Below are 14,728 nucleotides of genomic sequence, written 5' to 3'. Positions count from 1 at the left end.
TTGGCTAGGCTCAATAACACAAAAAAATCAGGCGATGACGGCTATACGGTTTCTTACCACGGCGAAGGCATATCGTCAGACGCTGCCTCGCCTCTGCCCTGGAAGCAGCGTCGGACCACATTAACTTGATGCGGACTTAGGACCCCACAATTCTCAGAAAAATATTTTCAGTTCTAGCCAAGCTCTGGTCGATAAGGCCAATTTGCGCTCAAAATAATTCGTAGTCATGTTGTGTTCGGCGAATTATATAAAGGAGCATATGACATCTGCGAGCCGCTTCGGTCACGCTGCTTCCAGGGCAGAGGTGAGGCAGCATCTGACGATTTGCCTCTGCCCTGGTAAGGAACCGTAAAGCCGCCATCGCCTGACATTTTTTTTTAAGTTTGGGTGCTAAGCCCTAAACGAGGGGTCCGTTGACCAAAAAAAGAGGGAGTAAGTTGCTCTCCATTTGGTCTAGTCCGGCATTAAGTTGATGCGGACTTAGGAGCCCACAATTCGCAAAAAAATATTTTCAATAACACAAGTTTTCTTATGTTTATCACGTTCAGTAGTTGGGTCAGCATGTTATGGCTGTTTCCGCTATTCTTCCCAGTCATAGATGCACCTAAAGGCTTGGTCTGGGTAGATTCGATAGATTCTTAAATAACCATCCAACATATCAAGTCATCGAAGTATCAATTGGCCTTTTCCATTGACGTTCAAACCAATCTTAGTAGGTGAGTTTCCGTCACTGCTAATTGGATGACCGTACCTCGAAAGACGCCTCTCGCAATTTTTTTACGATGGTCCTGGTCTATATCCATCGCGGATAGTTTCATTTGTGATGGAATATGATTTTGACGTGTTATACCTCTGACCCAATGCAACATCCCCATGTCCATTACCGCGAAGTGCAGTTCATTTTCTTTGGTAGTCACCCGGCACTTAGACCCATAGACGACTGAGCAGACGACACTAACGTAAATTTTGGATTTGGGACGTCTCAATTCATCACAGACAAACTTGTATACATGGAACGGCCTGTTCTACTGTCTAGTAGGTTTGCTTCAAAAAAATCCTGACGATTCAATGCTTTGAGCTTTATAAAAAAAAGTATTCTGAATCTATTTAAATGGAATTTCAACTGTTAACTTTTGAAAAGGTTTATTTATTTCAGCCCCGATTGATTTAAAAACATATCACAGATACAATAAAACCACTGGTAAGTCGTTACATAAAAGAATCTGAAAAAAAGGATTCGTAAGTTAAAGTACTCCTTGCACACAAGTCAATTAGGGACCTCATTACAAACGAAGCTTTGCATCCCCTGTTTACTGCTGCGTATATCCACCTTGCGTTACGAACAGCATTCGAGAAAACATTACGCCTCGCAAAGGTTCCATATAGTTCGTAAGGCTTCCGAGGAGTTATCAGAAGACCTCCTTTGTTTCCCTAAAATGAGTTAAAAAATCTTCACCTAGAAGATGGATTCAAGTAACTGAATGAGATAAATACTAACTTCATTCGTTGAGACCATTTCCCCTTGGGTACAGTATATGGATGGATAGTTTTTTGAATAAATCGGGCAGGTCTCCTTTTTATTGGAAATGAATTTGCCGTATCTGAGGCCTTGCTCAGATTCCTGTTTGAGAGGGGAAAGTATCAGGAACATCAAGACAAAAATGCAAGAGATGAGAACCTACTGAATATGAGCTGCTGTAGTTAAATGCAACAAGATAACAGTCTCGACCTTCTGACAGGTGCGTTGTGGATATTCGAATCGTTGAAAGGTAAGATGACAGTACAAACGGTGAGTCCAGCTAAAGAAGTGAGAAATTTTCAAAATAATGTCATTAGTTACAAGAACGACGAGCGGCTATGGTTTCATACCAGGGCAGAGGTCACTTATCAGACGCTGCTCCACCTCTGCCCTGGGAGAAGCGTGACCGAAGCGACTCGCAGGTGTTTTATGCTCGCGAAACACAAGAAGGTTGCGAATTATATCCAACGTAAACCTACCGACAGTTCAGACCAAAGCTTGGCCGAAGCTAGACAATTTTTATTGAGGGATTGAGAAGTCCTAAGTCCGAATCCACTTGCTGGAGAGCAAATTGCTTTTACTCTTTATTGTCCACTGATGGTTAGGTAACGCCTGACGGGCTACCTCTGTCCTGGTACAAAATTGTAGCTGTCTTCGTTCTTCTTTTGAGTTTAGAACTTTGGGTGTCAAACCCAAAAAAGGAGTTCGTGAACCATTTAGTCTTGTCCGACATCAACTGGATGAGGACTTAGGGCTCAACCCCTAAAAAATATCATTAGTTTCAGTGTTTTGAGGCCCAGATGTCTAGGACACCGCGGTGGCTCAGTAAGCTACGGCTGGCAGGGGAAATAATCAACATGAGTGGGGGTGATCCTGTCCGCAAAGTCTATAAGGACGATATCTATTGAAAAGAAAGTAGACTCTGGCTGAACTGGAACGCCAGACAGCTGCTAGCGATATTGTAGTGGTGGCCCTCAGCGGGAAACCGGGATGTCTGGAATTTCTTTCCAGAGTAGGTCTTAGCTGGTCACTGGTTGTTGTGCTGTCGATGATGGTGGGAGGTCATAATTAATCGACGTAAAGGCATCTACCCCAACATCGGAAGCTACACGACTTCCGAAAGCAAAGTCGAATTATGGTAAGAAAGTCGAATAATCCCCCCCCCCCGCACAAATGAGGTTCTTACGGTTAAATCTAAACCATTGCTAAGAGTTCTAGGAACCACTTTCATAGAGTGTACTCGAGAAAAAAATCTGCGTCGTATCTATGAACAATATGGGGATATGCACAGTGGGGTGGGGTTACGGATAAGAGCGGAATAGCAGCGATATGGTCATTTGAAAATTGAGCCATGTAAACAGGTCCTCCTTTCATAAGAGAAAAAATTGGTGGAATATCTACCTATGGCTGCTATATGACACCAAGCTGTACGATAGATACATTTAAATCAATGTCAGAAAGGCTAGCGATGGATGCAAATGGACATAACTCTAGGATAATAGCTGGCGGATAACCGAAAAATCAATGACGTTTTGCTGCAGGTTACAACGTCAGAGGAAACGCAAACGATAATACTTTAAAGATCGGCGAAAAGTTCCGACGAACATCCGACTCCCAAGATATCCTAGTTCCCATGAGCGAGTACCAAACTTTCGATGGAACTTTCAAGGCGAGAAATCGGAGTAAGGGAAACAGGGAACCATAGTTGCATTACCAATACAAGAAAGCGCGAAAAAAAACACAAGGGGCTATCACAAAGAGTAGAAACTAACTGTGTAAAGAAACCGACTCAGATCGCCGTGGTAGGCCATACAGAACAACAAAATCGAAGGCGAGTCTTTCCCCGGAAAATGTGAGTAACTTTCACTTTCCCACCGGCCAGATTTAAGAAAGAGTTGAGCTGAAAGTGAGAATAACAGCATCCCCAATAGCGTCTCCATCTGCCCGAGCAAGTAATTCTGACCCCTAGCTGGCATAATACCTGCGTCCTAGGTAGTAGTACCGAGAAAGTTTATCGGTAAAGGGCGAACAGCTAATGACTGATACACGCCAGGATACCTTGGGAATCTTGGGAGCCGTCGACAACTCCTCCATCATCATCAACGGCGTAACAACCGGTATCCGGTCTAGGCCTGCCTTGATAAGGAACTCCAGAAATCCCGCTTTTGCACCGAGGCCCACCAATTCGATATCCCTAAAAGCCGTGTGGTGTTCTGACTTACGCCATCGTTCCACCTCAGGCGGGGTCTGCCTCGTCTTCTTTTCCTATCATAGATATTGCCTTTATAGACTTTCCGGGCTGGATCATCTTCATCCATATGGATTAAGGGACCCGCCCACCGTAACCTATTGAGCCGGATTTTATCCACAACCAGGTGGTCATGATATCGCTCATAGATTTCTTCGTTATGTAGGCTACGGAATCGTCCACCCTCACGTAGGGGACCTCGATCGCGGCCAAGAGTTCACAATTTTTCTTGCTAAGAACCCAAGTCTCCGAGGAAAATATGAGGAATGGCAAGATCATTGTCTTATATGTTTCGAGCGGAACAGTTTTTGTAAGTTAAAACGTCGATAACTCCTTATCAAGGTTGATGGGGTGATATGAGCCTAGCTCTGCCAAGGTGGTAGTTGTGGCGTGCATCAGGAGCCTGCCCCTTCCGGACCCCGGTCGGGTATTCTGCATTGAACCGGTATTAGTAGACTGCGTTGCCTTGAGCGAGCGCTGATCCGTCTGTGAATTCAGAGATTAGCTAGCCTTAGGTCAGGCCTCTGTGAACTAGGTAGAGAAAATGCGCGGAAAGCAAAAACAATGGGGGGAGACTTGCCCCACGGCAGTTCGGTTTTAGAGCAGAAAATCACGCGAAGATTCAAATTAATCGAAGCAAAGGTAATAACTCCTACGCAGACATACTATGAAGGGTGAAAGCTGGCTTGAACACTTGGCGCAATATGTCAGCAGAATCCGGGCAACCAAAAGGTGGATCATATGCTGTATCTGAAAAAGTCAAATGCAAGTAAATCCCAAGGCTTCCGCAGTCAAGTCAAAATTCTGCTTAGCGAAAATGCTGCGGTGCGTGCCCAATAGCATGAAATCACTACACAGTGTAAGGACTTAGTATGCTTTGTCTTAGCATAGCGACTTAGGCTGCACAGAGGACGACCATCCGACAACCAGCAGAGGAAACACACAAGCTGCTAAAATTTGGGAAGGTCGGTATTGGGGGGAGCAAGGGGAGGGCAATCTGGTGCCTTGGAGAGTGGACCTCTTTGAAGAGGGGCTGCAAGTGACTCTTGTTTGATCATCCGGCGAATGGGGGGTAGATCGACCTAACCGATACACACGGTGTGGTGGAGGGATCATAGTGCTCAGGAATGGGTTAGGAGCCCCAAATATAGACTGTATGATGGAACTTTGTGTTGGATTTCAGGGATATTACCAGAAGCGACAAGGTCTCCAATTCAAAAAGGCGTTAATTGCAGTTCAAGAATGTGGTTGATTCAAATTACCCTCAACCACCGTAGCGTCATTCAAGATCTGCTCTGGCAGGTCACCTACCAATCGGAAGAGCGACAGGGTATCAAAGTCGAATTCCAAAGTAGCCCTAATTATAACGTCTCGGTGTTCGATTTAACGAGCGGGGCGGCATGCTGCATGAATGTATGAGGCAGGCCACAACTATCTTCGTATAAACAAAATAGGCGGAATTATATAAGTGCTATGCTTTTCCAAGCCTGACATACTCCACAAATTTTCGAGGATATGTTGAAGAAAGATGTGAAGGGACTGGGACCAAAAGTCATTGCTGTTGACTTTAATGCATGGGCCACAGCATGGGGGAGTTCATTGAAGAATGCTTAACAGCGCTGTCTTTTGGGAGCCTTCGCGCAGATACGACATCATATTGGGCAACGATGGTCTCTGATTGATACATACCGGAAAGGAGGGCCTAAATTGGCTATGAATTTGACTTAAGTTAATTCTTGATTGTGAAAACCACACTGACAGCGATAACCAAGTAATCATCTTCGACCTGAAGATTGATTTGTGAATAATTGATGAGCAAATATTCAAAACGTGTTTGGACTGGGACACTATATGAGGCTCACCTTCAAAGAGAACGTTCTGTATCACTCATCGATGTCTCTCTCTCTGACCTTCTACTGCCTACCTGCTGGTGGATCAGTGAACTATCTGATCTTCAGCCGACGTGTCATTGGACAAAACAAACGGCCAGGAGAACATTCATCATCAGCATCATCAGCGGCGCAACAACCGGTATCCGGTCTAGGCCTGCCTTAATAAGGAAATCCAGACATCCCGGTTTTGCGCCGAGGACAAACAATCCAATATCCAATATCCCTGTCTAGCGTCCTGACCTACGCCATTGCTCCATCTTAGGCAGGGTCTGCCTCGTCTTCTTTTACTACCATAGATATCGCCCTTACAGACTTTCCGGGTGGGATCATCCTCATCGATACGGATTAAGTGACCCGCCCACCGTAACCTGTTGAGCCGGATTTTATTCACAACTGGACGGTCATGGTATCGCTCATAGATTTCGTCATTGTGTAGGCTACGGAATCGTCAATCCTCATGTAGGGAGCCAAAAATTCTTCGGAGGATTCTCCTCTCGAACGCGGCCAAGAGTTCGCAATTTTTCTTGTTAAAAACCTAAGTCTCCAAGGAATACATGAGGACTGGCAAGATCATAGTCTTGTACCGTAAGAGCTTTGACCCTATGGTGAGACGTTTCGAGCGGAACAGTTTTTGTAAACTGAAATAGGCTCTGTTGGCTGTCAAACAACCGTGGATGGATTTCATCGTTGTAGCTGTTATCGGTTGTGAGTTTCGACCCTAGATAGGAGAAATTGTCAACGGTCTCAAAGTTTTATTCTCCTATCTTTATTCTTCCTGTTTGACCCATGCGGTTAGATGTTGTTGGTTGGTTCGTTTTCGGTGCTGACGTTACCACCATATATTTTGTCTTGCCTTCATTGATGTGCAGCTCAAGATCTCGCCACAATTGCCGCCTGCTCGATCTGGATGAAGGCAGTTTATACGTCTCGGGTGGTTCTTCCCATGATGTCGATATCGTCAGCATAGGTCAGTAGTTGGGTGGACTTAAAGAGGATCGTACCCCTTGCATTTACCTTAGCATCACGGATCACTTTCTCGAGGGTCCGGTTAAAGAGGACGCATGAAGGGCATCCCCTTGTCGTAGACCGTTGTTGATGTCCAATGGTCTTGAGAGTGATCGTGCTGCTTTTATCTGGCCTCGCACATTGGTCAGGGTCAGCCTAGTCAGTCTTATTAGTTTCGTCGGGATACCGAATTCTCTCATGGCCGTGTACAATTTTACCCTGACTCCGCTACGCAAGTGATGTCCATATTTCAACAGTTTTTTCATCGGTTGCAGTAGAGAGAAAATCTGATCTGTTGCTGATTTGCCTGGAGTGAAGCCTCTTTGGTATGGGCCAATGATGTTCTGAGCGTACGGGGCTATCCGACCTAGCAAGATAGTGGAGAATATATTATAGATGGTACTCAGTAACGTGATAGATCTATAATTGCTGCACTGTGTGATATCTCCCTTTTTATGTATGAGACACATAATGTCTCGTTGCCAGTCGTCAGGCATTGATTCGCTGTCCCATACCTTGGGCACAAGTTGATGAAGCACTTGGTGTAACTGGTCGCCTCCATATTTAACCAATTCGGCTGTAATTCCATCGGCTCCTGACGACTTATGATTTTTTAGCCGATGAATTGTACGGACTGTTTCTCCTAAACTTGGTGGTGGCAGTATTTGTCCGTCGTCTTCAGTTGGTGGGACCTCCAACTCGCCGATGTTCTGGTGGTTCAGTAGCTCATCAAAGTACTCAACCCATCGCTCCACTATGCCCATTCTGTCGGAAATCAGATTTCCCTCTTTGTCTCGGCAGGATGTGCATCGAGGTGTATAAGGCTTCATCCTGCTGACTTGTTGGTAAAACTTCCGCGGCTGGTGCGATTGCTCCCTGTACTTTTCTAGTTCACAGACTTGTTGGTCTACACGGGGAAGCAACACAAAGGAGATATGGTTGCAACCCTGGGCCTGGGTAGGTAAATCAAACAAGGCCCTAAGCCTGACTGATGCATCGAGGCCAGAAATAGTTTTTAAGGCATGCTTGGTGGATGGGATTTTCCGTGAGTTATGGAAACGCCAAAGGCTAGTGTTCATTCTTAAATTTGGTACATCTTCTGGTGAACCATCCCCATATTGACTTATATTTTTATTGGCTTAACTAAAAAATTCAATGTGTGGAGAAAGGGTAGTACTAATAGGTATTCTGCAGTGATCACTCTGGTGGATGGTAACTTAACCAAAAGGAACCTAATAAGGAATTATACCTTTCAAACTAGGCAGCTCTGCCCACTGCCCTAGATTCGCCGAGAAAAGGTAGATTCTAGAGAAGACTTTGTGAGGGGCAAGAATAGTAAAGTGTAATCAAGGAAATACTAGCGTGCCCGGGGAGTTGGAATGCTAGGCTGGATTCAGAGCAGCTTTAGGGAGGCAGCGAATACTAGAGAAGCGCCGTGGCAAATGGGGGAGGGTAGAGGCTAGAGCTATGTCTACCCCTCGACGTAAACTATGTAGAGTTTCCACGGAGAAGAGGACAGCAGGTGGTTTCAATAGGGAAAAATCCCGCACACTTGGGCATTCATATGTGTGCCTTTTGGAGATTTCAACCTCCGGAAAAAAGAGAAAACAAGTCGGGAAACCGGAAGCTAGACGCTTCAGGTATGAAAGGTTTTGTGTATTTCTTTTATAAAGAGATTTGAGTGTGCATTTGTCCCATTAGCATGTTCCACGTAAAATATGCATATATTATGTGAAAATAGCCACTTTCAAGTGATATTGACATTCATAGTCTTGAATTTGCAGAGGAGCGACAGTTTTGACCTAGTGTAACTTTGTTAGTGCTACTTTGTTAGTAATAGTGCGATTTTCACCAAATTTGGCAGGATCATGCTCCATCTATAGCCTACATTGCTGTGATTCTAGGGTGAACTTAAGGTGGGTTTTCCTGTCAATTACTAAAAATTATTGCAATATACTATTATATACTTTATTTGAACAGGTATCTGTATGGAGGGTATTTCGGAGCCTAGGCACCATATAGTGGCAGTCCTCTGATTTTTTTCAGATTTTTCGGTGTGGTAGTTCCTGAGAATGGGTTCGTTAAAAAAAATGACCACTTTCAACCCCCCGCACTCCCCACCTTTTCAACAAAAGTCAAAACTAAGACCGGCTTCGAAAAGTTCTAGCCGAGGCCTTTAATTTGATACCCCACATGACTATATTTGATGAAAAAAAATTTACACCTCCTTTTGCATGTATGGGGACCCTCCCTTAAATTCGTTGTAAAAGGATGTAACTCACTTATATGCATGAGCGTTCACAGTTCCCACCTTTCTACTAGATTTGGTGTCAATGGCTATAACGGTCTCCGAGAAAAATGCGTGTTACGGACTGACAGACAGACAGACAGACACATGTTCAAGATGCTCGACAGCAGGAGGTGCTCCAGGAACAAGGAAGAGATCCATTCAAAAGAAGCTCATCAATTTTGAGATCTCCACCAATGCCAAAGACGATGAAGGATAAAGTACAGGCCAAAAGTGAAGGACCATGTAAAAGGAGTAACCCTGCCGGGACTTATAGGGAGCAGAGTCCCGATCCGGAGGAATTACCCTTCACCTAGCTTGGGGCAAAAATAGTTGAGCTGTCCGAGTTTATCAAGGACAAGCACAACGTGCATCAAGCCATAAAGAATATGGTGAGGGCTATTAGAGCCCTCTATAATAGATCACAGATGGAGGAAAAGAATAATAAGAACACGCCGAACCCCGCTGTGCCAACAGTATCACAAGCGACCCAAGTGACGCCTAACCGTACTACCATCGAATCCCAGCGAAATAAGCGAGTACGTGAAAAAGAGGTGGATCCTTTAAATAATCAGCAGGCGCCTAAGAGAAAAAAAGGCGGACAGAACATCCTGAAAATCAACAACAACAGCTCAGAAGGAGGAAAGCATACAGCGAATCTAGGAAACTCGACCAGCGTTGCGAAGCCCAAAACGAACGAAAACGATGGATGGACTAAAGTTACCAACAAAAAAGCGAAACGAAAAGCAAAAGTGCGAACTCGTCCAGATGCGATTGTTATCTTCAGTAAGGGTAATCTGTTCTACGCGGAGATACTCAAAAAGGTCAAAGCTGATCCCGACCTAAAAGATCTGAGCGGAAATGTGAACAGAATCCGAAGAACCCAGAAAGGGGATCTCATGTTCGGGCTGAAAAGATCCAGCGGTGGCAAAACTGATGACTTTCGAACTCAAGTGAAAAACTCATTTGGGGAGAATGCCGCAGTGCGTGCCCAAAAACATGAGATCTATATACAATGTAAGGATCTCGATGAAGTTACATCGAAAGGAGAAATTCAAGTTGAAAGAACTTACAGAGGAGTCTGTTGTTGGTCTATGGAAAGCCTATGGTGGCACTCAAACGGCCACCATACGAGTGCCAGCGGAGGCAGCGCAGATGTTGTTAGCTGCCGGAAGGATTCGGATTGGATGGGTTGTCTGCCGTTTAAGGGAGCAAACTGCACTAAAGAGGTGCTTTAAATGCCTCATGTTTGGGCACTTCGCGAAGGCATGCACCAGCAGCATTGATCGGTCCGATCGATGCAGAAGGTGTGGGGAAAAAGGCCACATTGCCAGAAAGTGCAATAGGGGCCCCAAATGCCTATTGTGTGAAGCAAAAAAAGGAAAAGGTTAACCGACCCATTGCCAGAAGTGGCAAATGTCCGGAATTTAGGAAGGCGCTCACTGCATTGAGAAAATGAGGTTTATCCAAATAAACCTCAATCATTGCAGGGTCGCACAGGATTTACTTGAGCAGACCACATTCGAATCTAAGATGGAAGTTGCAATAATAAGTGATCCGTATAGAAACCGTCATGGTGGCGTATGGGTCACAGATTCGACTGGTGGAGCGGCGATATGGACTTGTGGTCGACAGGTCATACAATGTACTGCAAGTCAGGCAGCCAGTGGCTTCGCGTGGGCGAAAAAAGGTGGTGTATATGTATGCAGCTGCTACGCCCCACCAAGTTTGACACCGCCTGAATTCGAACAAATGCTTGATAATCTTGTTCTCGACGCAAGGGGACGAAGTCCAAAAGTGATTGCTGGTGATTTCAACGCTTGGGCCCTGGAGTGGGGTAGCAGAGAATCAAATGCTAAGGGGCGCAGTCTATTAGAGGCTTTTGCGCAGATGGACATGGTTTTGGCTAACGAAGGTGGTGTAAACACCTTTCAGAAAGGGGGGTCAGGCTCGGTTGTAGACCTGACCTTTATTAGCCCTTCCCTGGCGCGTGGTATGTTCTGGTGCGTCAGCGAACGCTACACCCACAGCGATCACCAGGCAATCTTCTTTGAAACATGTGTCGAGTCTCAGGGCAAAGAGCTATCATGCCCGAAACCGAAAAAGGTTTCAGGATGGTCTGCAAAATGCTTGGATGAGCAGACCTTCATGCAGGTGTGGTTAGATCAACTTGATAAGGCGGGCGCCTCTATGGAAGGAACCGTCCATGTGGCTCAATGCATCGCCAAAGCATGTGATGCGTCTATGCCTAGGAGGTGCTCATTCCCCAGTAGAAGGCCAAACTACTGGTGGAATAATGAACTGACCGGTCTTCGATCAGCCTGCCACCGAGCGAAGAGCGGAAGAGCGGCTCAGAAGGCGGTAGGTAGAGTCGATCAGGGGCAGAAGGAGTGCGCCTATAGGGCAGCCCGCAAAACCCTCAAGCTCGCCATCCAGCGAAGCAAGACGAAATGCTTTAGGGGGCTCTGCTCAGAAGCGGACATAAACCCGTGGGGGAGTGCTTATAGAATAGTGATGGGACGATTCAGAGGCCGCTCCTCTTCGCAGATCACGTATCCCACCCTCTTACTGAAAATCATCCAGGGGTTATTCCCCCAGCAAGAGGAGAGCACCGACACATTCCAACCACCTCTGAATGTGACGGCAATTCCTCCAGTCAGCAGAGACGAACTGCTGGAGATCTGCGGTAGAATAGTAGACAATAAAGCGCCGGGCCTGGACGGAGTACCGAATAAGGCCCTTAAGCTTGCCGTGAAGTCCAGGCCGGACATGTTCGCTGAGTTGTTCGAAGCGTGCTTGTCCGAAGGAATATTTCCGGCGGCTTGGAAGCGACAGAAGTTGGTACTTCTGCCTAAGTCTGGTAAACCTCCAGGTGAACCATCGTCATACTGACCCATATGTCTTTTGGACATGGTGGGGAAAATGTTGGAGCGGGTAATCTATAATAGATTACTCCCGGTTGTTGCGAGCCAAGGCGGCCTTTCAGATCGGCAGTATGTGTTCCGAAAAGCCAGATCAACCATTGATGCCATCAAATTGGTTACTGGCTTGGCCGAAGATGCAATCCACGGAAAGGGTAGTACCAACAAATATTGCGTGGTAGTAACCTTGGACGCGAAAAATGCATTCAATTCGGCCAATGGGAATCTAATACGCAAATCCCTAGCGAAGGCTGGTATTCCCGCCTATCTCGCTAGTTACTTAACTGAAAGGAGGCTCTGGTATGACACTGATGATGGACCCCAGGAGTATGTTGTTTCCGCGGGTGTCCCACAGGGCTCCGTATTGGGCCCACTACTGTGGAACATCATGTACAACGATGTACTTAATCTTCTCCTTCCGGAAAAGCCACAGTGGTGGGTTACGCTGACGACATAGCACTGGTTGTTGTCGCAAAGCATCTTGAAGATGCTGAGTTATACTCAAGTGAGGCAATCAGTGCTGTCAAATGTTGGTTGGAGAGCTCCGGTTTGACGCTTGTGGAGGAAAAAACAGAAGCAGTCCTCATCACGAAGCGCCGGAAGAGAAATTACGCCTGTGTTAGAGTCGGGAATCATATCATCACTTCCAAGCCGACCATCAAATACTTGGGGGTGGTGATAGACAGGAAGCTCAGCTATAAGCAACACGTACAGTATCTTTGTGATAAATCATCCAAAGCTCGTGTGGCCCTGGCCAGGATGTTGCCGAACGTGGGAGGGCGACGGCATACCTCTAGGTTGCTTATAGCCAGGGTGGTGACCTCAATCATGCTCTATGCGATCCCAGTTTGGAGCGAGGCGTTGCGGATGTCAGTTAACACTAGCAAACTCAACGCAGTCTACAGGAGGACAGCTCTGAGGGTATCCTCTGCCTTCAGGACTGTCTCAGATGATGCAGCATTCGTCATCTCTGGAATGATGCCGATTGACATCTTGGCAGATGAGACGGCGAATATATACCATGCAAAGCCAATCTTTTCCTTATCGCAGAGGAAGAATGCTGAGAGGGAGAAATCCATAAATAGATGGCAAGAGCGGTGGGAACGGTCGGGAAAGGGTCGGTGGACTCACAGGCTCATTCCTGCCATCAAGGAGTGGTTGGAGAGACAACACGGTGAGATTAATTATAATCTCACCCTGTTTCTCACGGGACATGGAGGATATCTCCAATACCTTCACAGGTTTAAATTGGAGACCTCACCCGACTGTCCAAATTGCCATGGAGTCCCAGAGGACCCAGAGCATGTATTCTTCCACTGTCCGAGATTTGTGGAAGAAAGGAGGAATCTAGAGGAAACTCTAGCAGAGGTGCTGATACCAGAAAATCTGGTGCCGAAAATGCTAGCACATCAAGAGAATTGGGATGCGGGCAACTCCATGATCGCATCTATTCAAGATAAATTGCGAAAGGCAGAGGAAAGGTCGCGGTCACGTGCGCCGCGTATAGAAGAAATGGGATTAAGCTTGAGTGAGCTGACTCCGCCCCGTGATGTAATACCTTATGGTGGTTCCGCGGGGCAGGGAAGGAGTCGGGGGTGGTTTGGTGGGTAAAAATCCCACATGCTGGTGTGTCCAAACCAGTGTCTTTTGAAGATTTCCACCTCCTCGAAAAAAAAAAAAAAAGACAGACAGTAAACCGATTTTAACTAAAAAGAGCGCCAGATTTCCACAAAGCCTTAACATAGTAGCGCTTCAGAATTCGTGCGATGAAATTACCCAATGTTATTTTGGTCATTGGACTACGCGAATTACATGTATGACAATCCGACGTTCCTACCCTTTTACTGAATGAGAAGAGCAAATAAAGCGTTCTTTTCCACTTACAGTTATTACTGCTTGATCATACTCAACATTATATCCAATACTACTGCCAAACCGCATCTCTGCCTTTGGATGCATGCGGCAACCGACGATAACTTTGATTTGACGAAATCGCAAATCGGACCCTTTGACCACTTTTGTGTCGCCTCCCATGCAGAAGAATACCTGCGCAAACCACAAATTTAAATTAATTTTCGTTAAAATATATAATTCCCAATCGTTAAGTAGTAACGGACTCAATATGACTCTTTAACTAGAAAGTTTCCCTTTACCCTCTTTGTCCATCCAGTGAACCGATGCGCTACTGTCAGACCTCTTGAAGCGGTGATCAAAGCAGCCGTACACCAAATATTGTAGTACCCATCTAGAACTGCAACCTGGAGAACTTTGAATAACATATTGGCTTGTTTGGATTTGACACCTACAACAAAGGGAAACTGTCCCAACGAGCACTCCTTTCCGCTCTGCTGGTCTCCTTGGCGAGGACTTTCTTTTGTTTGGGCTGCCAACTGAAGAACGACGAGTAAGACGATACTGAGAAAATACCAGGTTCGCATTTTTATCTTTTACTTCACACAAAACTTAATGAACAAACCTTAAATCTAATTTGAGGAGGTAAAATTAGTGTATCTGACAGAAAATTTAGATTAAAACTATTATAAAGTTTTTGACATTTAGATTGAGCTTATCTACTAGGGGTTTGCCAAATAAATTCACAGCTTGCTTCGAGGTGCTGTCAAAGAATTGGGGTGGTGCGACTGTCTTCAATCTTATCTATGTTCAGTTGGAAAGATAAGTTCGATTTTCTATCAATAATAATCCATGAACCTCTGTAAAATGGCTGCCTGTTTTGGAGACGGATTGAAATTGATTAACGAATTCTTGGAGCTTTCTCCTGCAATATGTCACCTCCTAGACAACTCCGCAACAATGTGATGCGCATACATTTTTGGGTACTCCGAATCTAATCTAAGT

At 45.6% G+C, this 14,728-nt stretch overlaps 1 protein-coding gene across 2 annotated transcripts; it reads right to left on the bottom strand.

Annotated features, from left to right (window-relative positions):
• Window positions 1-1,194: 1,194 nt before the first annotated feature.
• On the bottom strand, window positions 1,195-14,450 carry LOC119661510. Of its 2 annotated transcripts, XM_038070880.1 has the most exons (6): window positions 14,179-14,450; window positions 14,026-14,130; window positions 13,757-13,918; window positions 1,683-1,799; window positions 1,499-1,621; window positions 1,195-1,431 (listed from the first exon to the last, which is right to left on the bottom strand). In XM_038070880.1, the coding sequence occupies exons 1-6, from the start codon at window positions 14,308-14,310 to the stop codon at window positions 1,210-1,212; spliced, it is 861 nt and encodes a 286-aa protein (XP_037926808.1). In that variant the 5' UTR covers window positions 14,311-14,450; the 3' UTR covers window positions 1,195-1,209. The 2 variants fall into 2 exon arrangements, with proteins under 2 accessions (XP_037926808.1, XP_037926809.1); XM_038070881.1 differs by lacking the exon at window positions 13,757-13,918.
• Window positions 14,451-14,728: the final 278 nt, after the last annotated feature.

The sequence above is a fragment of the Hermetia illucens genome, chromosome 1 (assembly GCF_905115235.1).
Source record: "Hermetia illucens chromosome 1, iHerIll2.2.curated.20191125, whole genome shotgun sequence".
Classification (NCBI taxonomy): domain Eukaryota; kingdom Metazoa; phylum Arthropoda; class Insecta; order Diptera; family Stratiomyidae; genus Hermetia; species Hermetia illucens.
This window is presented reverse-complemented; position numbering and strand designations above follow the sequence as displayed.

What these genes read in the sequence shown, in the direction of transcription:
- LOC119661510 (XM_038070880.1), bottom strand. Translation starts at nt 14,310, where the DNA reads ATGCGAACCTGGTATTTTCTCAGTATCGTCTTACTCGTCGTTCTTCAG. An exon ending in TGGGACAGTTTCCCTTTGTT is followed by an intron (nt 14,131 to 14,178) that starts GTAGGTGTCAAA and finishes AAAGTTCTCCAG; the next exon opens with GTTGCAGTTCTAGATGGGTA. An exon ending in ATGATCAAGCAGTAATAACT is followed by an intron (nt 1,800 to 13,756) that starts GTAAGTGGAAAA and finishes TCACTTCTTTAG; the next exon opens with CTGGACTCACCGTTTGTACT.